We start from the raw sequence: 23,377 nt of genomic DNA on the forward strand, positions 1-23,377 counted from the left end.
TGTATCAATGCCAACTGTGTATCAAATGGGAGAGACATAAGGGTTGCTCTCTCTTAGTTTTGGTATAGTGAAAGGAATAATGCATCACATTATAATTGCTCTTCTAGTATTTTCTGATTTAGAATTTTTTTGATATGCCATATGCCAAGACTCTGCAAACTTTGCTGTATTTCAGGCAATACAACTTTGATACAGGACATTTAATAAGGTTTTAACATACCTGTTACTAATTTTTTCTGTCATCACAGGGGAGAAGATACCAACATTAAAAATAATGCTTGATACCCTTTTTTTTTAACTACTTTATATGCTTTACACAAATAAATGAAAATTTCAGGATTTCAGTGAATTATGGCCTTATTTCATACGAGTTCAAGTAAGAACCATGGATAAGTTTTTTCCAAAAGAAAATAGAGTTATTTCTAAAATCTGGTTTACTGTTTAGCAACGAAAACTGTTTTCCAAGTTCAAGCAAGAATCATAAGGTACAGAATATGATGTTCAGTCTTTCCTGTTCTTTGAATTGCTCAGTTTTGCCGTTCTCTCAAATCCTAGCTTTGCTGCCAATGTATTCGATCTTTTAATAATTAAAAATGTCATTAATTGCCTGCATACGATGATATAACATGAAAAACTGAAGATTTCAAAGACATCATGTAATAGTTTCTCTGTGCGTTATAAGACAACCTAAATATAAGAGAAAAGTTTTCACAAAATCGTGGAATATGCTGAGTTGGAAGGGACCTAGAAGGATCAGTGAGTTCATCCCTTAGCTCTGCACAGGACCATCCCCCAAGAGTCACACCATGCACCCGAGAGCATCATCCAAACACTTCTTGAACTCAGACAGGCTTGGTGCTGTGACCACTTCCCTGGGGAGCCTGTTCCAGTGGCCAACCACCCTTTGGGTTAAGGACCTTTTTCTAATATCTAACCTAAACCTCCCCTGACACAACTTCAGGCCATTCCCTTGGGTCTGTCACTGGTCACCACTCTATAGAGTCATGTGTATATCATAGAATCAACCAAGTTGGAAAAGACCTCCTAGATCATCAAGTCCCACCCTTGATCCAATGCTGCCATGGTTACTAGACCATGGCACTAATGTGTATCTCCTTGTAGGTATGCAATGACAATAATAGCTCTCTTTATTATCTTTATAGTACTTTTCCCCTGAACTAATGCATCCAATTAATGTATTTTCCTGTGAAGTCATGAGTATATTTGAACAAAAAGAGACTGTTGTAAGCAAAATTCCAGGGGAAATACCAGGAATATATAATACCAGGTTACTTACATACTGTGGATGACTGAAGTGTTCAGAATGGCAAACCACTAATGCCAAGAAAAGCAAAATGCACAGCACATAAATAACTGCTGCATTTAAGAATGTCCATATTAAAAAATAATATTTTAATATGTACAGTTTGAAATATCTCATGTAAAGGAATTTTATACACAATGGCAATGTGGTGTAATAGAATAATTTAAAGTAACTTTTGTATGAATAACGTCACATTGAAGTTTGCCGAATTAAAAAAAAGGCCAAGTGAAAAAAGAGCCAAGATTCCAAAGCATAAATTGTGCTATTTATGTTCATTAAGTATGGTTTGAAATCCTGTCTTAGGGACATCTTGCCTAACTGTATATCTCAAGCTGCTCAGTAAATGAGAAGAGTATTGATTGGCATATGCTGCTTAAATCGATCACCTTGACAGCCAGAATTACAGTAATCTGTCAGTATTAATGACTGTCTTTCAAGCCTTGATACCTCTCCTTCGCTTGTCTCATCTTGCCTCACTTCTTTTGAAGTGCATTTTCTTGCAACCTCTGGTTTTGTCAGGGTAGGTACTTTTGTAGGGGGTTTTTGTCCCCTGAGTCCAATTTATTGGCTTGATCGTGCAATTAGAGTTAAAATGCAACGCCAGGGAGCAAAAGTAGACAGTGTTCTGAGTAACAATTGGACCTGAGAGGTAGTGCAAGCCTGTTCTCAGCCATGATTTATTAGTTACCTGTTGAAAGAATAGGATTGTTTTGCAATGAATAATTCCAAAGCATCACTTTAAATGCCTTTGATTTTAGCCACTATAGACAACTGATTGAGCCAACATTTGTGATAGGCTTTTAAACTCTTTCCTTAGTCTTTGTCATAAGACACTTCAAATAACTGCTGAAGAAATACTTGCCGATCTGCATACAAAGCTGCTGTGTTTACTACATTTTCATGTAGTGAACATAATTTCACATAATTTCAATTGGTTTTCATGCATTTTTAATATGAGGAGTAAATTGAAGTATGAAGCTTGAAAGCTATTTTGTAATCCAGTATATTTTCATGCTTATAGTCTGTGATTTTTTTAGCAAAACTCTTATATACTTTTCTTTAGCAGCATTTCTGGATTTGCACATGTTCAAGTAAACATGCCTTCATTAGTAACTGCCCAGTTTCTAATCCCACAGAATCTGCCTTCTCTACTGCTTCTAATGGGCTGTCTGCAGATATGAATCTTAGAATGATGGAATGGTTTGGGTTGGAAGGGACCTTAAAGATCATCCAGTTCCAAACCCCCTACCCTGGGCATGGGCACCTTCCCCTAGACCAGGTTACTCAAAGTTCCATCCAACCTCGCCTTTTATCACTGCTGGGCATGGGGTATCCACAGCTTCTCTGAGCAATCTGTTGCAGTGTCTCACTACCCTGATAGTAAAGAATTTCTTCCTTATATGTGATCTAAACCTACCCTCTTTCAGTTTAAAGCCATTGCCTCTTTTGCTATCACTACATGCCCCTGTAAAAAGTCCCTCTCTGGCTTTCTTGTAGGCTCTCTTCAGGTACTGGAAGGCTGCTATAAGGTCTTCCTGGAGCCTTCTCTTCTCCAGGCTGAACTCTTTCAGTCTGTCTTCAAAGGAGAGGTGCTCCAGCCCTCTGATCATCTTCATGGCCTCCCTCTGGACTGACTCCAGCAGGTCTTTCTTATGATGTGGGCCCCAGAGCTGGACACCGTACTCCAGATGGGGTCTGATGGGACCAGAGTAGAAGAGGGGAATCACCTCCCTCCGCTTGCTGGCCACACTTCTTTTGGTGCTGCCAAGGGTACGGGTGGCTTTCTGGGCTGCAAGTGCACATTGTGGTCTCGTGATGAGCTTCTCCTCAACCAACACCCCCAAGTCCTTCTCCTCTGAACTGCTCTCAATCCGTTCTCCACCCAGCCTGTTGTGGTGCTTGGGATTGCCCTGACCCAGTTGCAGCACTTTGTAGTTGGCTGTTTTGCACTTCGTAAGATTTGCATAGGCCCACCTCTCAAGCCTGTCAAGGTCCCTCTGGATGACATCCCTTCCCTTCAGCGTGTTGACAGCACCATATAGCTTGGTGTCATCAGAGACTTGCTGGGGGTGCACTCAGTCCCACTGTCCATGTCACTGATAAAGATGCCAAACAGTGCTGATTCCAGTACCAACCCTCAAGGAACACCTCTTGTCACTGCTTTCTGGACATTGCATCATTGATCACAACTCTTTGAGTGTGATCATCCAGGCAATTCCTTATCCACTGAGAGGTCCATCCATCAAATTCATGTCTCTCGAAGGTAGAGACAAGAATGTTCATGTGGAACTGTGTCAAATGCTTTGCACAAGTCCAGGTAGATGAATGACGTCAGTTGCTCTTGCCCCGTTTACCACTTTAACACTGTTGTAGAAGGCCACAAAAATTTGTCAGGCACAATTTGTCTGTAGGAAAGCCGTGTTGGCTGTCACAAATCAGCTTCTTATTTTCCATGTGTCTTAGTGTAGTTTCCAGAAAGATCTCTGCATGATCTTGTCAGGCACTGAGGTGAGACTGACTGGCCTAAACTATGATGCTGGAAGCACATGTTAAAGAGATATAGTGTAAGTGCATGGGTTTAAGAATAATAATGCTGTTGTTATCACAAGATATCTATAACGTATTTTAATTAGCAGTATGGCTTTTTTCATTAGTCACTCTTCCCTAATGAAATACATGAGATTCTCTTGAAAGTGGTAAAAATGCAAAATATCAAATGAGACAAAAATAATTGACTCTAGTAATGTAATTTTTTCTAATAATTGCACTTATAAAGGCCTGAGTGCTCTGCTAATGTTATGGGTGAGACTCAAATCTTTTTGTACTATTTAGAAAAGTATATTCTAGGTTCTTTTACATTCTTTCATAAATTGAATTTACCCATCTGAAGGAGGAATACTGGTTCTACTGATTACTGTACAAAATATGAGTAAGCTTAATGCTGGTAGAATTCTGTTTTAGAACAGAAGGATGACAGAGGGCTATCCTGAAAAACAGTGATGTGTTTTATGATCCTCCTAGAACTTCTGAGTCTGGATGTGTCAGTATAGACAGCTTTGAGAGGGAAACTGTTCTTTGTTATGGCATATTTTTAAGGTAGGAAATTTTTCTAAGCGGTAAACTAGAAGTTAGTAGTGGAATCACTCTTTCATTTTAAAATGTGTTTTAAATATCTGTAAATTCCTCTTTTAAACAAAAATTTGCAGGGAGAGGGCTACAAGTCCTTGAACTGGGATGAAAAAGATAAACTAATTCAATCTTACGCAGAGTTGATTGCCTTGTATGTAACACAAAGTGACAGGTTTTTTGTTAATACCTACTTAACCTTATTAATTGATTAAACATTTTGGATAACAAAAGCTCTTTGTTAAAATGTTAAGACTCTTGCCCCCTTAAGGTGTTAAAATTCATATAGATTTCTTTGATAGCTCTCAGAAATCTGTGAATAAAAGTGGGGAAGATAAAACAAATTTTCCCGATGTTTCTAAGATGTAAAGAATGAAATGTTTTTAAACTAAGCCCTATTTTTATGTTGCAAAAGACAGTGTTGTTTATTGATTTAATCCTTTTCTTGTCATAAATTCACCCTAATAACAGGTAAGGGCTGTGCAAACAACTTGCAAGATTTGTACGTTAAAACGCTGAAAGCTGTGTATATATACGAATAAGTATATGGCACTGTGTATGGTGGATTCTGATATTTAAATTGGTGGGAAATGTGGGAGATTATTTCCAACAATCAACACTGATAAAAACAGTAATGTTTTTGGGATAGAGTGATATTTTTGGGTGAGTTGAATAAGGTATTGGCAAACTGTTTCTGTGTCACTCTGCCTATGGTAATCAAAACCGTTGCTGCATGCTTTCCAGTGCCAGCAGAGGAATTAGAAGATCATAGGTACCAAAAAAAAAAAAAAAGATTAATAGAAACTAGCACATCGTTTGTCTTTGTTCTCCTGCAGGTCTGTATTTCAGTTACTGAACAAAGGGGTTATATATAATACCCGAGAGTATGTGGAAATATTTAGCTGGAAATGGAATGTACTTCGTGTAAAAATATTTATTAATTTAAACAGGTCAAAATTGTTACAAAAAAGTTATCGTTTATTCTGTATGTGCCATATAGTTAGTAGAAAAATGGACTAAACTAACATAAAGCAAGGATTAAAAGTTAGTATTACAGTAATTGGAATTACCATATGGCAGTCCGAAGGATGAGTCCTAATCATAGCCTGGCCAGTCAAATTAATCTCAATATACTTTCTAGACATTGAGAAAATAGTTTAATTGCTGATTAACTGCACCTGAATAGATCGTGGATCACAAATAGATCTTTCTCCTTCTGAATGCTTCTCCTCCCAAACATAGAAGAATGCAGGCTATTAGAAAATCTTTTAATTTCTGCTTGCCAAACCATAGTTACCATCCATCTGTTCTTGCCAATTGGGGAAAAAGGTCAGTTTTCAGCAAAGCCATGCATTTCACAGAAGGTATGTGAAGTGAAATTTCACAGGGGACATGATGGATCCTGATTCTTAGTGATAAACCTTAGGGGCCAGCAGGGTTGGCATATGGTTCAGCATGATATGAAGGCTTGGGTTCGTTGGCTTCACTTCTTTGGCATGGAACTGATAAAACCTGGCTCTTAAGTATTGTTTCACTGGACACCAATCATGGGCAGCAGGAACTGCCCACTTAACTCTCTGTGGGAAGGAAGCCCAGGCTGTGTTCACAATAGTACCATTGTAGTGCTGCAGACTGCTCGCAACAGCTTGACAGCACTAGGGAGGAGGGCAAAGGGGCTGCTTTGCTAATTGCTATTCAAAATAAAGAAAGAGGGAAATAACTGAAAATTAATATTTGCTTTCTTCTTTTAAATAGAAGGCTGACTTTGATTTTCAAAAATTGTTTTTAAAATCGAGTTTACTGCCCTCCAAAGAGGCCTGTAAGTAGATTATCTTGTACTGGTACTGCAGCAACCCAGGATAAAGAGAAAACATTCTCTTCAAGTATAAAAGAAAAAAAGGTAGTTGTAAAGTTTATTAAAGTGCACAGATTAAAATTAACAACAATTTCTCATGAAAGATGTTTTCTTTGTTACTAGTAGTGTGGAATTGCAAATGAATATATATCTATATCTGCAGTGTTTTAACTGGACAATATTTAATATTAATATAATTTTTATTTGTGTAATTTTACAGTTTGTAGTGATTTCTTCATGAAAAGTATTCACTGTTTTTCTCATCAATGAAGATGTCTATATATGCAGAAAAAGTATTTAAGGTAGAAATTTAAATATTTGAATGTATGAAAACAGTGGGCTTAAAAGCATTCATGCTAATACCAGAGAGTAGAGAGGCAGTTTTGCTTCTGTATTCTTTACCCCCATCAACCTTAATTATTTGAGTTAAAACTGATGTAATGCCAAGTGTCAGAGGGGGGATAAATCCCACTCCTAACATCAAGAGTTAGTTTGTAGGGTTGCAGTTCCCCTCTGGCCTCTGCTATCCCACATTTGTTGCAGTCATCACTTCAGCCCGCACCTTAACATCTCTCAAGGGCACATTTGGTACAACAGCATTAATAAACTTCAGTCCCTTGGCCAGTTGGCCCTGCACCTCCCCTGCTGCCTCCTGCAAACCCGCTGCTGCTGGCAAGCTCTTCTGTCTGATGGCAGGAGCATCGCTCCAGAGAGAGAGCCTGAAGCAGTGGCAGCTGTAATGGGCTTCAAAACAATTAGCACAACATACCTCATAGAATCATTGATTCCCATCTTGGATATATTAGTAAGATAAATCCTCCCTGGAAGTTGGAGTAGGAATTCTGCGTACATATGGGCTTCAGCACTGTTTCCTTCACTGTTTTGTTTTCACCTCCATAGCCTGTTACTAAAACGTGGACAAGTAGAGTATTTGTAAATACTGTCATTAGTCTTCTAGCTAGCCAGCCAAAGTTAATGAGTAATCTGTTATAATGTTCAGGTATTTGTCTTTCCACTGCCAGTTACTTGGTCTGACCTTTTAATTTCATGCTAAAATGCAGTTCAGAGTTTGTAGAACCTACAATGCTCAATGAATGGTACTGAAACTGATCCTTTCTACTATATGTTTGTGTTAATATGCTTCTGCTATATTTCAAACAGATAATTCATTGAATGCCCATTCTTCCTCTTACTGCAGAGTAGATTATATTTAAGTCAAGATTAATGGATAGATTCTGATGTTAAAACCCAGTCTCTGAGCCTGTCATTCCCTAGAGGCATATAGTGCATTAGTTTAAGCCAATATGCTGCTTATCGTAGATACTCTGACACTGTCTTGAATGACAGTTTACTATACTTTGTAGCTGCTTACTCTGCTAATAAAATCACTATATTGTGTTCTTGATAATTACAATATTAAATAGAAACTTAATTGGATTACTGCACATTTAGATACAGATAGTTCTTAAGTAATTGTCCACTGTAAAATTTTTGATACTCATTTTTTCCTCTCATACAGCATGTTCCGTCAGAGTCCAAGCTTAATATTTAGTTCAGTCACCTTAGATGAAAAAGTGCTGAAAAGAGATCTGCAGTGGGATTTTTCAGTGCAAAGGATTATCTTTTATCTTAAAGGTTTTCAACTGAACCTTGTTTTTTAAGTCCTTCTGTAAGATGCTCTCATTTGCCAAAGTCCTTAAAATAAAAACTTCTGGTTGTACAGAGTTGAAGAATTTGATAAGTAGTGTTAATTCAGATTTTTTTTCCCTTAACTTTGAAATTGCTTTAAGTCTGAGCATCATTTTTATCTTTTTTGCTGCCTAAGATGAAGAGAATTAGAATTAATTCAATTCAGTGTTTATTTTTATATGCTTATCTTTAAAAACATACAACTTTTTTATATAACTGTTTTTATATAGATTATATTTATATTCTGAACAATATTTGTGCTGAAATTAAAATTTATGTAAAGTTCTTTACACTTGCACTTAAATTCTACATATCTGTATAAGTGCCTTTTGTAAAGGAGCTTGGTGCAGAGTGGTTACATTTTTCATTTCATAATTGAGTGTTTTAAGTGGTTAAGCATAGTCCAAGTTTTATCCAATTCCAGCTTGTGTTAATGGTGCTGCACTCACACTGCCTTAGCACCTGTTATGGATTTTGAGTCATCTGGCAGCCCGTGGGACTTAGATAAAGAAGTACCAGGTGTCCTGCCTGTCTCTTAATTGAGACGCAATGTAAACAATATAGACTTGGCAATATGGTTATAGGAATGGATTAAAGCCCAGCTTTGTCTGCACTGATGAATCACAGCTTTTTCTTCCTAGAAGATGTTATAAACCACTGATGAATTTAGCTAGCTGTAAGATCTGATGGAACAACATAAAAACAAACAATATATCAAGGATTTTCCTGGAAGGACGGTGTTGCAAAATGTTAAATATATTGGGTTTTCCAGTGAAAATGTAAGCATCAATCAGAATTTCTTACAATAATTTAGCAATTTTGAAAGCACCCACACTGTAAAAATGAAGATACTTACAGAAATTCAGATAAAGTCAATGCCTTTCAGTGTGTAATGTGTTAGTAAACTAGGCAGAAAACAATAGCATTGACTTGGAAACACTCAGTGGCTGCAAGTTTGTCTAGCCTACCTTGAAGGACTTTTAACCATTTAACTATAGAGTAGATATAATGTAAGTAATCTCCTTTAACTGTATGATAAGTAATTTAAAAAAAACCCTCTAAATGGCAAAAGTATGTGTTGTTATAATTTCCCTAAAAACAATTTATCATAGATTTATTGAACTTTTTAGTAGTGTAAAAAATTAAAAGTAATTTTCATTATATTCATTTAAAGAATGATTTAGTGATGTATTGGAAACAAATTGCAAGATCTGAAGTGATGGGATTAGTTTGTATGGATTTCTCTATTATATATTCCCTTATTTTCCTCATGAAGAAATACACCTCAGAAATTGCCTCAGAAAGTCCTTTCGCAGTTACAAGTTGAGTTGAAAAAGAATTTGATGAAATATGTTAGATACTACCTTTTAGGTTTTCTTAAATTCTACGGTCTTGGTCTGTTTACTTGTTTTTCATATATATTCTCATTTTTTTAGTGAGCTACATTAGTTAGTAGATTGTTATATATACATTACTTCTTAAAATTAATGATTTTAGACAATTAATAAAGCCCCTTGTGCAGTTTTAAAATGTTTTCCAAATGCAATGTGAAAGTTTATTTTTGAAATATAACTTTGATTTCTCTGAGGTTTATATGCTATTTTTATGGTAAGAAAATATATTGTTACATTTTGCAAAAGAGCTATATTGAATATATGGTTCAGTAGGAAAAAAATCACCTTAGAAGACTATAATTTTTTTTAATTCTTTCACCTCTTTAGTAGTGTCAAGCATAATAATGTTTTTTCTTCTCTTTCACCTAAATTACTTGCATCGGGTACGAGGAGAATGAACTGAATTCTGCTTTATAAATCATCAGTGTTGTGGAGATGTTCCAATTGTATATGCAAAAGTTGCTTTCATTTACAGCATAGCTGTGTAAACAGATGTACCTAGCTAAATATTTATTTACTATTTTCAATATTGGCAGTATTAAAGAAACACTAAAGAACCCATACTGACTTTGAGATATCAAGGTGACTTGAGTAAACAGAAAATACAGCTGGAAGAAAAAAAACCCTCTTTATTTGTATGCCGTGCAAACTAGATGTGGAAATTGCTGAAATGCAATAAATAGGGAGCACCATGATGCCACTTCTACAGAGTCACTTTTCAGAATATAAGAGAACTTTAACTATTCCTCTCGGTGTGGCCAGTTGATGCTGATCACCCACCTATATACAAAACGCAGCTAGTTGCAGGGCTTCCAACACTGGATCAATAGCAACCCAACTTACATCCTTAACTCTGAGAGACAACAAAGAGTACAAATTGCTTCGACTCAGTATGAGTTCAGGTGGTTTGACAACCAATGCACAATCTCTTCTTTCAGAGTGAGATTTCCAAGAAAAAACTTCCATTTCTGTTATGTGTGGGTTTTGTCCAGTCTTCCTGTAGAAGTCACATTCTACTGTGGATAACTTTCCTTTCAGCTTCTTAAAACCTTGATCCTAACCCATATTTATTATCTTTATAGGGGAGGCAATCCTCCTTTCACGCTTTGATGACAGGAATTGAAATTTACTAGGAAAAATATGCCCAATAAAATCGATGCTTTCATCATTCTAAGTACCTCAAACTGTACCAATTAATTCTGTGGGGTTTGCACACCTTTTCAGGCCAGAGAGTAAAAAACTTAAAATCTGCCAAAATATGCCATTCACTATGCTTCATTGTTTCTTTGTTTCCTTTGGTCTCTAATATCCTAGGAGTATTTTTGTATGTTGACAATACTACATATTTGGAGCTTTTTTCTATAAAAGATGGATGTGTGTTTCTAAATTTCCTCAGGGGGCAAATATAGTAAACAAGACAGTTCCATCTTATGTAGCTTTTCTTAAAATATTGATAATCTCTTTTATATAAATTGTGTATCTGTGCAATTAAAAAAACCTCCTACAAGAAAGTATCTCTGGGTGTAGAATTTTCGTTTTCCAGTTAAAGATGGAGCAGCACTTTGGTTTCTGCTTGTCTTAAATTATTTTCCAAATGCCTGGCTGACAAAGTCATGCTCTCCACAATCATATCAATATATATTGACTTCTTAGATGATTTTGCTAGGAGTTGGAACTGCCAGGGATGCAGCCGTACATGTATTTCTGAGAGTAGTTTGTAATTTAACCTGAAAAAGTCCATCTTGCTATTTAGAAATGCATACTCTGGCTTTTTTGTAAGAAGTATTTCAAGACAATCATTAAAACCTTGTCTTTTTCTTCTTGCCACTGGAACCAAAGCATCTCAGGTAGTGCATACCAATATACAGCTATATCATGATGTACTACATGTGTATGCACATATATACAATTACAAAAGTATCAGGAGGGAAGATTTGTGAATAAAACCTTCATAAGAAAGTGTTTCATTTAAACTATTCAGTTTTTCTGAATGAGGGACACGATGATGAAAAAAAATTAAAGAAGAACCCACATTCGTACTCCCTTTTACAAAGGAAGTCCTTTTGTTTTAATTCTGATTTTTTAAATTTTTCTGAAAACAAGAAGAGTCATCAGTTTACTGGACTCAGCCAGCCCAGTAGGAGTGTAGGACTGCCTGCAGCATTGTTGAGCTTACAGGTTGGATCTTCATCGTTCTAGGGATGCTTGCTAAACTATAGTGATCCGGATGCATTTGAAATCCTCCAGGCATCATCTTGAAGTCATATACAAAGATCTACCCACTTCAGCACACACTAGAGCTGCCTAAGTGCTTGCTGTATCCCAGATAGCCAAATGCCCAGTTTATGCCTTTGTCTACCCAATGAGTAGGTAGGTATTTCTTTGTTCTTGTGACCTGCAGTGCAGCAATGCTGAGTTCTGCAGGTATACTCACTGGATTAGAGCCCACACAAACACAACAGGAGGTAACAGCCTTGTTATATCAGTCAGCCAGGAAATGAGAGAACTGCTTCCAATTTTGAGACCATATCTCCTGCTCCTTACAAAACTGTTCTAACCATTGATTCTGAGGACATTTTGTAATCAGGCACACTGAATTCACTGCTGAAATTGTTCTTCGTTTCATGAAGTAAGACCTCTTCTTAATCACAGGGAAAGTACATGCTTATCTGTGTAGCCTAATGGTTATGGTATTTTCCTGGAAGAGGAGAGTCCCTGGATTCCAGTCCCTGCTCAGGAAGTGTTTGTTATCAAATGGTGTTTGGAGCAGGACCGTTTGTGAATCTAGCACTTAGGAGTTCTGGTAATAGATAGATTACATAGCTGTGAAGTCCTATATCCTTAAATAAAGTCCTCGAAATTTTATTCCATGTTTAAACTTTTTCCTTCATTCTTTTCAGCCTCAGGTTACTTTCATTTTAGGATTAGTATTACCTGGATGACTGTAACAATAATCATGCATCTACTCTTTAACTGCAAAATGCTAGATAGATTCATTGTAATGCATTTTATTCAGCTGTAAAACGGAGAAGTGTGAAGAATGGAAAAATACTATGACTATGAGGAGATTAGTTCAACAGAAGGTCTTGAAATATGGAAACAGCTGAAGAGGCTGAACAATGGGAAGTATGGGATTTTGTAGAGATTGCGTGGTTAAAATTACAGGAAAGAAAAAATAGAAACTAAACAAATAGGGATTTGCAGAAATGTAGCAAACAGGTTTCTGTACCAAATTGAAGGATAACAAAGCCATGGAATAAAAAAAAAAAAAATTGAAAATGTGAGGTGATTGTTTTGTATATAAAGGAAGGGGATTGCGATGGTGGATGAAGATGCAAGGAGGAGAGCTGTTTTGCTTGTATTATTGTTGCACATACATGTTCTTAGCATAGACCCCAGTCGCAATATACTGAAATGGGGTACAGCACAAGGCAGATATTTGTCCCTCAGAAGTAAAAAAGCCAAGTATAAAACTGAAGACCACAAATGAAGGCAGATACAAAATTCAGGGATGATATCTGAAAAGAATACACCATCTAAGTAGTATGTTCAGAAAGTGGACTCTGCAATGCTCCGAGCAGATATAAGGAGGATTAAAAATGCATTTACTGAGGGAAGAGAAAAAGATATGGCAGTATCTGAGATGTGAGGTAAGAGCCTAAGTAATTTGTTCAGGTAGATGGCTAGAAAAAGTTCTAGCTTAGATTATGCATAAAGAGTCTGCAAGATGTAGATGTGGTCTGCCATAGGAATCTAAAGCTTAGAAGTGATACAATCAGCAGAGATGGAGAGCTATTAGGTGTAGACATGAGATGTTGTTTTTCAGACAGATTAAGTGTAAGTAGGTGATCTGACAGCCAGGCTTTCAGTGCTTGTTCCCAAGTACAAATCAACAGGTCTAATAATGGAAAGTGCAGTATTTTCAGATAATAGATCTTTTAAGATAATTATTGATAGAAATAATTGCAGACTTAGAGAATAAGTAAAATGGATTGTAGTGCAAATGAAATTTTAACTGGAGTGACTACAACCTGAGTGACCTATAGAGATATGATTCCTGATTTTTTCTGGTACTGATTCTATTTTTCTGAGCAGTTTCTTCTGAAAAAGTATAATGAAGTAATTGGATTTCTTTGTTATGTTTTTTGCAGATTATGCATCTGCAAGTTTTTAGTTGACAGATTTGGACAAGTGCCTGTATAATTAATATATATCTTTCTTGTCCATTCTCTTTTTTTCTTCAGAAGGAAAAAGCTCACAACACTGTTGTTTAAGTGTTTTGTCACTCTCTGTGCCAGTCTTTCTCCATTGGTTTGTCTGTGCACCATTCCCATTCCATCTTAATTGCTGATGCCAATGGCAACATCCACTTGAAATAAGAGTACAGCTTGCATTGCCCTGTTATTACTAGCCATTGAGTTTGTGTGCGCCACTCAATCTGTAAGTGCTAATAAGTCTTTCCTAGAAAGCAGTGTTTTAAAGAAATAAATGTCTAGCCTATTAGAAGTAATGTAGACATTAGCTACCATGGGTTTATGGTCACTTGCAGACAGTTGCATTCAAATACAGCACAGAACCAGATTATTTCAGCCACAAAAAACATGTAAAACTGGAGTTTTAAAATCATAGAATGTTCTCAATACAAGTGACTACAAGATAAAAGTATTCCAATCTCATCTATGCAGTCGATAACATAGAAAAGGAGTCTTCTGAGGAGAGTGTGTAATTTCTAATTGCAGAATAGAGCAAGCATTGGACTTGGTTTTTGCCTCAGATTTTTGTTTTGGTTTTAAGCAGGGTTATGTTTTTAACAAGCTGCAGATGTTTTTGTGAAATGTTGTGATGAGGAGCAACCCAGATAGTTGGAATAGTTTTCTCTGGGTGTACTAACTATGCATTTGAATTAGGCTTTTAGAACTGATAAAAGCATATCCTCTTCACTGTGTAACAAAAACATCATTGTCCCCATTTAGCATCTATGTTGAGACTTCTTTATTTGGTTAGGAGATAGGTACCAAGACTGGAGAATGAGAATGTCCTTGTCACATTCAAAGCAGAAACTTTCCTTCATTTTACCTTATTTGTGTATAAGCTTTGGATATAATAGGATAAACTAAAAGGTTTCCTTTAGAGACCTCTGAAAGTAGACCATTTTAAAAGCGGGTAGGTGTCTCTACCCTACTTTTTCATCAAACATTTTACCCATTCAAGCAGACTTTTAAAAACAGCTTGTTTTGATAGCAGCCTGTTCTCCTGTGGGCCTTCAGCCTTTGCTTCCTGGCAGCACCTTTGGTGCGAAAAGAGAGTGATCAATTGGGAGACTATCAGTGCCAGCATGCATAGAGTGATAAGTTAACACACCACTGGGAATTTCTAGGGCCCACCAAGATACTTCACTTCTAATGTGCTAACAAGCTCATTTTTCTACCTCTTGCCTCTTCGGTTATTTTTTTTTCTCAGAAGAGCTTAGAAGTTGAGTGCATCAGGCATAATGAAAAGCTCTGTAGGAGGGAGAAGCAATAACCCCATTTTTCTCTTTTCAGCCAAATAGAAAATTAGTTTCTGGTAATACACAAAGGCCAGTATTTTTTGTGCAAGGGGCACTGCTGTGAATCAAAGGACTCTATTAACTGCAGAAAATTCAGCAGCTGTGAATCTCCCCCAATGAAAAAAAGTGCTTTTCAACAAGTTGTGAGATACGTAGTATTATTTAGACTTCAACCATCAGTTTCATCCTCTACTACTTATACATAGCCTCTTAAAAACTGTGCTATATTAGTCTCCTCTGTTAAGGCTCAATACTGTGTTTATCCCCCAACCTTAGAACCATTACAATGAGAGATTTTTATATTTTCTCTTGTCCCAGTGCTTCTGTTATAGCTTCTCCAAACTGAGACTTCTGCTGTGGTTCAGCTGGCTTTAGAAAGAATTTGGAACATGGATTTTGGAGGGAAAACTGTTTCCCAGTTTCACTATGTAACCAAGTTATGATCTAAGGAAATACGATAGAAGTAATTTTATTTTTTGTTTCCAGATAGTATATTCTCTATAACTTCTTCATGTTTAGATAGACTGTAAAATCTGCAGTAAATATTGTACAGAAAAAAACAGCAAAAAATTGAGTAGGAAAAGTTCTGTAGTTGTTGAAGTTTAGTTTTGTAACCTAATATGAAGATTATTGTTTAGAACTTTAATTTGGTTTGGGGAATTTTATTGCTTACCATAACTGAAATTGGTATCATTATTTATTTGAAATATTAGCACTTGTAATTAAAAATGCTTATCACATGTCGTGCAGTTTTTATGTTTGAATTTCTAAAATATGTGTGCAAGATGAATATTATCTCCATTTCACAAGTGGTGAAATTGAGTCAGAATGGTAGTTTCCTCACTGTCCCTGATCCTCTTGAAAAGTGCAGCAGACCTGAAATCAGAACCCAGGACTTTCAAGAAACATTCTGAGTGCATTCCTCCACAGCATGCTGATTTGTTTGGGGATTTTTTAGGAAAACAGAACCATGTAAGGAGAAAATTACCTCACTATCTACAAATAAAATATGAAGGGAAAAAAAAGTGAGCATAACTGTAAGTGTTAGGGAAAATTTGAATTGAATGAGAGTGTCTCTCATTCAACATACTGAGTCCAGCTGGAGGACTTGAAAGTTGTGCGAGAAAAGGTTAACTGATTTCTCAGTTCAGCAACTATACAACATGAAGTCAGCGTGGTAGTTTTTCTTGATAATTGTATGTTGCTGCCTGCTGCTCTACATTTTGACAACCATTTCCATAGTTGCTTTCATGAACAGCAGAAATATTCTCTCTTTTTCTCTCTCTCTCTGTGCTAACATCAAATCGGGCCTGCTGGAACAAGAAGCCTGGAGAGGGTTCTTCAAAAACAACAACACTTCAAGATACTGGTCTCTTTTCAATAATATTAGAGGGAGAGAACACAGGGAAAAGGAAGAAGTACAGTATTTTTCCTGTCAGTGCCCTGCCAACATGCTGTTAACCAATATTTAAGGGTCCTGTGGATTCTTTACAAATATTCTTGCTTGTTTTAATGGCATAATTGACAAGGTGTTTCTCCCTGAAATTTCACTGTGTATTTATCTTAACTCTGTGTGTGTGTTTAGGGATTATGGAAGCAGTTCATTATGGGAAAGTGCAAAATCATTTGTTTGTCAATGCTAAGATTACGTTTTATGCTACATCTCTTAAAAATGGAAAAATTTTTACATTTAATTGGGACCAGAATATAGGCAAATTGGTTACTTGAAAGAGAATATTTAAGTTGCTGTTGTTTGAAAACAATTTCGGGAAGTTTTGCATCAGACATGAAAAAAATACAGTTGAACCATATGGTTTTACATTAATCATGTCTATTTTACGCTTAATATTATGTCAGTGCATCAGATAATACCACAGTTATGTTAAGAATTAAAAATGTGTACACTTACTGAAATACATGATATGTATTTAACAAAACCAAGAATTCTGAATTACTGGACACTGATATTTAGCAGTTACAGTACATGATATAAATTCATCCTTAATTCTTGGCTAAACCAGTTATGAGGAGAGAGCACGATACCTGCAAACAATTGTTCAACATCATCTAGAGCCTACAACTTTTGAAGATTTTGCTGCTCAGGTTTTCTGTCCAGCACCTTATCACCATTTGCCCTCAGAGACGGGTAAGAAGTTAAGAACAGTTTTTATAGAGTCTTGCTTGAAATGCAGTATCCTTACTTATAAAGACTGAAAACTCAGACCTTTGCACATCATTGAGGGTTACCATTAATTGGAGAGATGATACATACTTGAGAACCTGGGCAAAGTTGCCTTTAAATCTTTATTCTGTTTTCTGGCATCATGAACCAATGCCTGGCGTTAAGATTTGGCAAGCTGCTTTAATATAGCAATCAGACCCTGTATTTTTACAGAAAATTTTACCACATTCCCCTGTCTAAAATCTGCATGGAAGCATTGGTCTCTTTCATCTAGACTAGTTCAGGCAGAAATATTCTTTAAGTATACCTTCCTCATAAGAAAGTTTTAAGGCTCGCTACCTGTTTAGAATGTAAAGTTTTAAACTGGAAATCAGAGCCTTGCAACCATTAATTTTGTTCCCAGGTTATTAGTTGCAAAGTTAGTTTTAAGGTAATTTTTACTTTCCCGTACAATACCTGTTTTATAAGAGGATACTGCATTTTCAGTTACTAATGAGAAAATCAGTAAAAGAAAATTAATAACTCAAGGCCTTCCTGTTCTGACATTTCTTGAACTCCTTATGATTATTTCATTATTTTATTTCCCCTCTTTTTAGATCATTAAATATCAGTTCTGTTTATCTGAAGGTAAGACAAAGTGTCCAAAAACCCCTTTGTTCCTCTTACTTTTACTAGAGCACTAAGCTTGTAACCAAATTGTATGCAAACTTTCCTTGTTGCCCTTGTTCACACTAAAAAAAACAATTCACACTGATTGAGAAATGACCACTACATCTTCTAAAAGTTTTAGTCTTTTACTAACCTCAGGTCTGCATGAAGCACTAACACTGGTTCTGGGATTAAGGTAACTAATGATAGAGACAGTTGTTGAATGAGTAACACTTTATTGTGTTGACCTTTGTTTCTTAGCATGCACAAGTAGTACTGGATGGCAGTGGTGTGTTTTGTACCCTGTACTGTCTTTCATTGATGTTGTAAGACATTCTCCAGTGATAACCTAGGAGAGAAGGAGAAGAAGAATGTGTAACACTTGAAATTCTGGCTCAGAAAAACCTTATTTAATCACAATCAAAATGCTTCCATGAAAAAACTGTAAATCTAAATGAGATAAATTTTGTAACAATAATTTGGCAAGTTGCTACCTGAAAATTTGTTTCTCAATCGCAAAAATATATGCAGAAATTAATTCTAAGTTATACAAGAATTGTGATAGGACTACAGAAAGAATGACTGAGATATTAAAATGTTGACACTCCTTTACTTGAAAATATAAACAATAACTAGAGATGAGGCGCAGTTTCAAAGTATAATAAGTGGTATAGTTATGCTAGTGGAAATCGTTGAGACCAAAGAGAAACAGAATTAAAAGTAATATAAAACTAATTAAACTAGTATAAAAAAGAATAACATAATTTAATGTATGAAAACATTTGAATGAGAAAAATCTGTAACCAGAAACATTAAAACAATAACCAGGGATACCAGTCCTTGCCGCATTTCCTGCCTGATGGACCTAGTAAGTATTCAACACCAGACACTTTTGTATGGCTAGTATATATTCCATATTCTAGTGCACTTATAGCAGTTCTGCCTATTTATTTTCAGAAACCTCATTCCAAGCCAAGTCCTTCCGCCCTCTTCCTCTAGTTCTTTCTTTCAGAGTGAAGCAAACCTGCTTTTCTGTGCTAGTTTAGTGCATCAGAGTACTCTGCTCTACAGTGGCAATTCTTCTATTCTTTTAAAAATTGTCCTAGTCATACTTTCTATTCTCTAACATGACCCGAAGTGAGGTTATGATTTTTTAGAAACTTGATTTTTATCTTAACCTTTCTATCAAACTTAATAATTTTCCATAGGAATCTCATTAATAGGAGCTTGTGATGTATTTCACATCTGCATGTGTGTGTGTGTGTGTCTACATACCGCAAAACATGATGTCCTGTCCTGAGGGCCACATTCTTCTGAACTTTGCATTGTGCAGTGCAAATGACCAAGACATCAGTGTCAGGAGCAGTCAGCAGCTTCCTAGAATGGACTTGCAGCACAGTGTAACTCAGAGTCAAAGAACATGTTCCCGGATCTACCTGACTCTGAGCTTTTGTTTCAGCCCAGGGAAACGGGATGCTGTGGCAGTCCCACTTGCAGCCTGATCCTCGTTCCATCTGAGGATCCTGGAACTCTTATGCTCAGCTCTAGGACAGAGCGCCTGGAATAGCACCACACCATCTACCTCCAAGCCGACTCTGGAGGGCACAAATTGTAAAGCCTGAGTCTGGTATAAAATGACACTGCAGTTACCTGCCAAAAAGGTTACCCCAGTGTTTGGGGTTAGCCTAGAAATCACTGGTTTCCAGTTCTAGTGAAGGCAGACCTGTGACCGAGGCTGCTGCAGATGACCCAAATCTCTGATGGACTTTAGTCCCACAAGTCCACTGGGTATGCTATTAAAAAAATAGATATCCCAAAGTTTTCAGGGTCCCTGCAACAGGTGGATTTCTTGAAAGATGTACAGAGCACTGAACTATGCCAGGATTGAACATAGGAGTGGTGCTGGAGTCCTGCCTGGGAATCCTCGTGCATTCATCACCCCCAGGATGACTCAGACAAAACCTTGCAGGCTGTCTGCCCAACATGGCTGTCTGTCCATGTCATCTCAAAATTTCTGATCAGATTCTAAAAACACATCACATTTTTAAATACAAAATATTTCATTTATGTCTGAGAGTTCTTTTAATGAAAAATAACAGAAGAGGCTAGAAAAAAAATCCACATTTTAGATATTGTAGACTTGATTCTTTAATTGTATCATGATCTCCAAGTTTACAGCTGCTAAATATGTTTAATTTTATAAAATATTCTATACATTTCTGTCATCTAAGAAAGATCTGTAGAAACTATGAGGCTTCTAAAGCCCATCACCAGGTATTGTCATTTTGTTGTTGTTGTTGTGATACCATTGACCAGTACAGCATGCCATTTTTTGTCATTTGAACTGTGATAATCGGAGCAAATAGAGAAAATGCCATTCAGTAACAAGCTGTATTTCCTCAACATATTTTATCAAAGGCTCAGCCCTTCACAAAAGCTGTTTTCTTTTTTACCATGGGTGCTCTTCAATACAATGTGATTGTGGCAGCTGCTGTTTTATCTAGAAGCTTAGTTTGCCCTGTCAAAATATCTGACAAGTCCACCTTCCCATGTTTAGGAACCTGACTAGTGTAGTGGATGTGTACATTTTCAAAAAATTGAGTTTTACCTGTACTTAAGCACAGAATGTAATTCAGTTGCCTCTGTGTTTTTTACGTTATGCTGGCTCTGTTAAATAGTGTAATTGCAAATACTCTGCTAAATAGAGTGATTTGTCCTATGCAGCTATTGAGTGAACCAGATCTCTGTGACACCAGAATAGTTTGAGGGAACTGTCGATGGTAAGCTCAATTATATTGAAGGGCACATTGACCTCATGATGCTAAGATTCTGAGCTTTAAAATGTACTCACATCTTGAGTTTGTTTTTTCTCTATCTTCTTTTGTTCCCTTTCTTCCTACTTAAACTAGTACCTCATTACGGTAAACTTTATAGAGAGGGAGCCTCTCTACATTAGTCATAGGATTTTCCTTGTGACAAAAGCACCAGACTTTTTGGTCCCAGCAATCACTTCTGTATTCTCAAGCCTGTGTTCAGAACAATTCTGCTGCCCCACTCCCAAACTAAGTGGGGATGTCATCATACAGGCAGGGAAGCAGTGGAATGTAGAGGTAATGATGCTTCAGCCTTGCACAAGAAAAAATCAAATTTAACAGCTCACATCTAAATTTCTTTTTCTGCTTGCTTGTTGTGAAACTTGGAACTAGTGCCCTTTTTGGCCCTGTACTACCCCGTCACAGATGAGAATGATGGTGTTTGTGTGATTGGAAGTAAAGCAGAAATACAGAAATGAGGACTCTGTGTCTGGAAGGACTGGAAGAAATTCTCATTATCCCTTCTCTAGTCCAAACTCAGGAAGACTTTTTTTCATTCCAAATCAGAGCAAAACCTCAAAACTTACTGACATTTTCCAAATGGAATGTCATATTGGAACAGCTGAAGCTGAAACATTATGCATTTCTGAACTGTTGTCCTTAAAAGTACCTTGAGGTACTGCACTTTGAGGCAGTAAATTCAGTGTGGACTGCTAGAAACCCAAAGAGATCAACTTTCTACATTTAATGAAATGGGTCCACTGAAAAAAAGAGTATGGTTGTCCAATTAAAAAACATCGTACAAGGGAATGCTAATTTTTGAAGTTTTGACTTTACTTTCTTGTGACATTTGCTTGTGTAATTCCTTTAATTTTTGTTTTAAAGCATAGGGCAAAATAGAAATCCTGTAACACTGATTAACCAACCACATGATACATAAGCAAAACCGCAACCTCTAGAGCCACCACCACCTCTTGCAGACTGAGATAGGACAATAATTGGTAGTAATGGTGAGCTCTGCCTGAATCTTCACTAGTGGAAAGACTGGGAATTTTGCCAGTGGGTTTCACAGGTGTTAGTTGACAGAGAGGAATAGGCTTACCTAACATGAATGGTTCCAGCCAGGTTCTGAAGAGCATTCGTCACCGGACATGGATTTGGCTGCTGTTTTGCCACAAATTTAATCTTTTTTTGCTGTGTTCTTTCTCATGTCTGCCTCTTAGTTCTTTCTCTTCTACCAGTTCTGGTCTCCCAGGTCTTTAGACCATCTTTTCCTCACCTCTTTGCCTTTCTGTGCAGCTGCTTTTGCAGTTTTTCTCTCTACATCTGCTTCTCACTTCCTTTCCTCATTTCACAGAATTTCTGAGAGGCTTAATTAATTTGACACTATCAAGGCTCTGCTGAGCATGATTGACAACTTGGCCAAATTTGTAGTGGAATTTGTAAGAGTGGCACAGGGCACAAGCTGTACAAAAATGATTGCCCTCTTCCCTGAAGATCAGGTGGGATATGCTGAAGTATCTTAAAAGACATCAGAATCTACCAACGTGTAAAAATTATATTTTCCTCTGTGGTCATTCTGAGACAGCACTCAAGACAGCATTGATCCAGACAACGAGGTGTGATAAAGCCAGAAGGACTGAGAGTAGTCTTACCCTGTCTTAACATTAGCATCCTGTCAGGCTTCTGCTCAGTGAGTTTTTCACCTTTGAAAGTCAGAACTGATGGGCAAGATGAGTTATGGCAATCCATATGTTATGACACCTCCAGGTTCCTCCAGCTCACCTTAGTTCTCAGTCTGTGTGGAGCTAATATTCCATTTTAGATTTAAATAGTTAACTTCTGAGCAAAAAAACCCAATGTACTATTATTAGAAGATTCTAAAATTTTTCAAATGGAGTGTGAAAATGTCGCATTTCAACTTTGTTGACGACCTCCTTGTTCAGAAGCAATTAAAGCGGCTTTACATTATGGCCCCAAAATATCATAGCACATCAGGCTATGATATTTGTCACTTGTCAAGCCTAAGAGGAGAAAAATATGGATCACTTCCTGACATTCTTCAACCTCTTAAAAATCCAAACACATCTATTTTGTTTATTTTATAGAACTTTCTGGATTCACATCAATTGCCAATAAAGCCTTCATATTTAACCCTGGTTTTATATTTTGGATAACTAAATATTTCATTGTTGTTGTGGTTTAGGAATGGTATTCTCCAATTTAGTGTTCCCACTGAAACCATTCCAAACCATATGCTGCACCATCACTCCTCCTCCCTCTTCCCCTCCACTGTAGTGGGCTTGAGAGGAGAATTGGAGGCATAAAAGGTAAAGATCACGGGCTGAGATAAGAACAATTTACTGGAAACAGCAATGAGATAAGAAAACAAACAGTAACAGCAACAATATTAGTGATGGAGGTACAAGAAAGAGACAACAATTCACATGGAAACCCCCCCGACAATACCCGACCGCTCCCTCTGCCACATTATGCTCACCCAGAAGCAGCCCTTCCCCCGTCCCCAGAAAATGACATGAGGTGGTATCGAATAACCTCTGGGTCCTGGCATTTTTCTGCAAAAATTAACCCTGTCATGGCCAGAACAAAGACATTATCACCCCTTATTCCATAGCATCTGTGTCATGCCCAAATCCTACACCTTCCAAATGTATACATATATTTATAGATGCATGAGTATCTATACACAAGCATGAGTATCATTTCCATAGTCAATGGCCATCCCTCCAAGATGTCTGTTGAGTTCACTTAGTCCATGACTGTGGGTTCTGTCTGTC

General features: G+C 36.9%; 1 protein-coding gene across 16 annotated transcripts in view; it reads left to right on the plus strand.

Moving 5' to 3' along the window:
- RALGAPA1 (Ral GTPase activating protein catalytic alpha subunit 1) overlaps positions 1-23,377 on the plus strand; it is a 142,695-nt gene that overhangs the window by 110,456 nt on the left and 8,862 nt on the right. For 11 of the 16 annotated variants that reach the window (XM_027638304.1, XM_027638307.1, XM_027638305.1 and 8 more), the window contains one exon: positions 16,958-17,082. In XM_027638304.1, the coding sequence (XP_027494105.1) occupies positions 16,958-17,082 (125 nt within the window). Of the gene's footprint in view, positions 1-16,957; positions 17,083-17,714; positions 17,746-17,925; positions 22,849-23,377 lie in introns of those variants that run through there. The other 5 variants (XM_027638309.1, XM_027638310.1, XM_027638312.1 and 2 more) reach the window with 2 other exon arrangements.

The sequence above is a fragment of the Corapipo altera genome, unplaced genomic scaffold (assembly GCF_003945725.1).
Source record: "Corapipo altera isolate COAL_440 unplaced genomic scaffold, ASM394572v1 23, whole genome shotgun sequence".
Lineage (NCBI taxonomy): Eukaryota > Metazoa > Chordata > Aves > Passeriformes > Pipridae > Corapipo > Corapipo altera.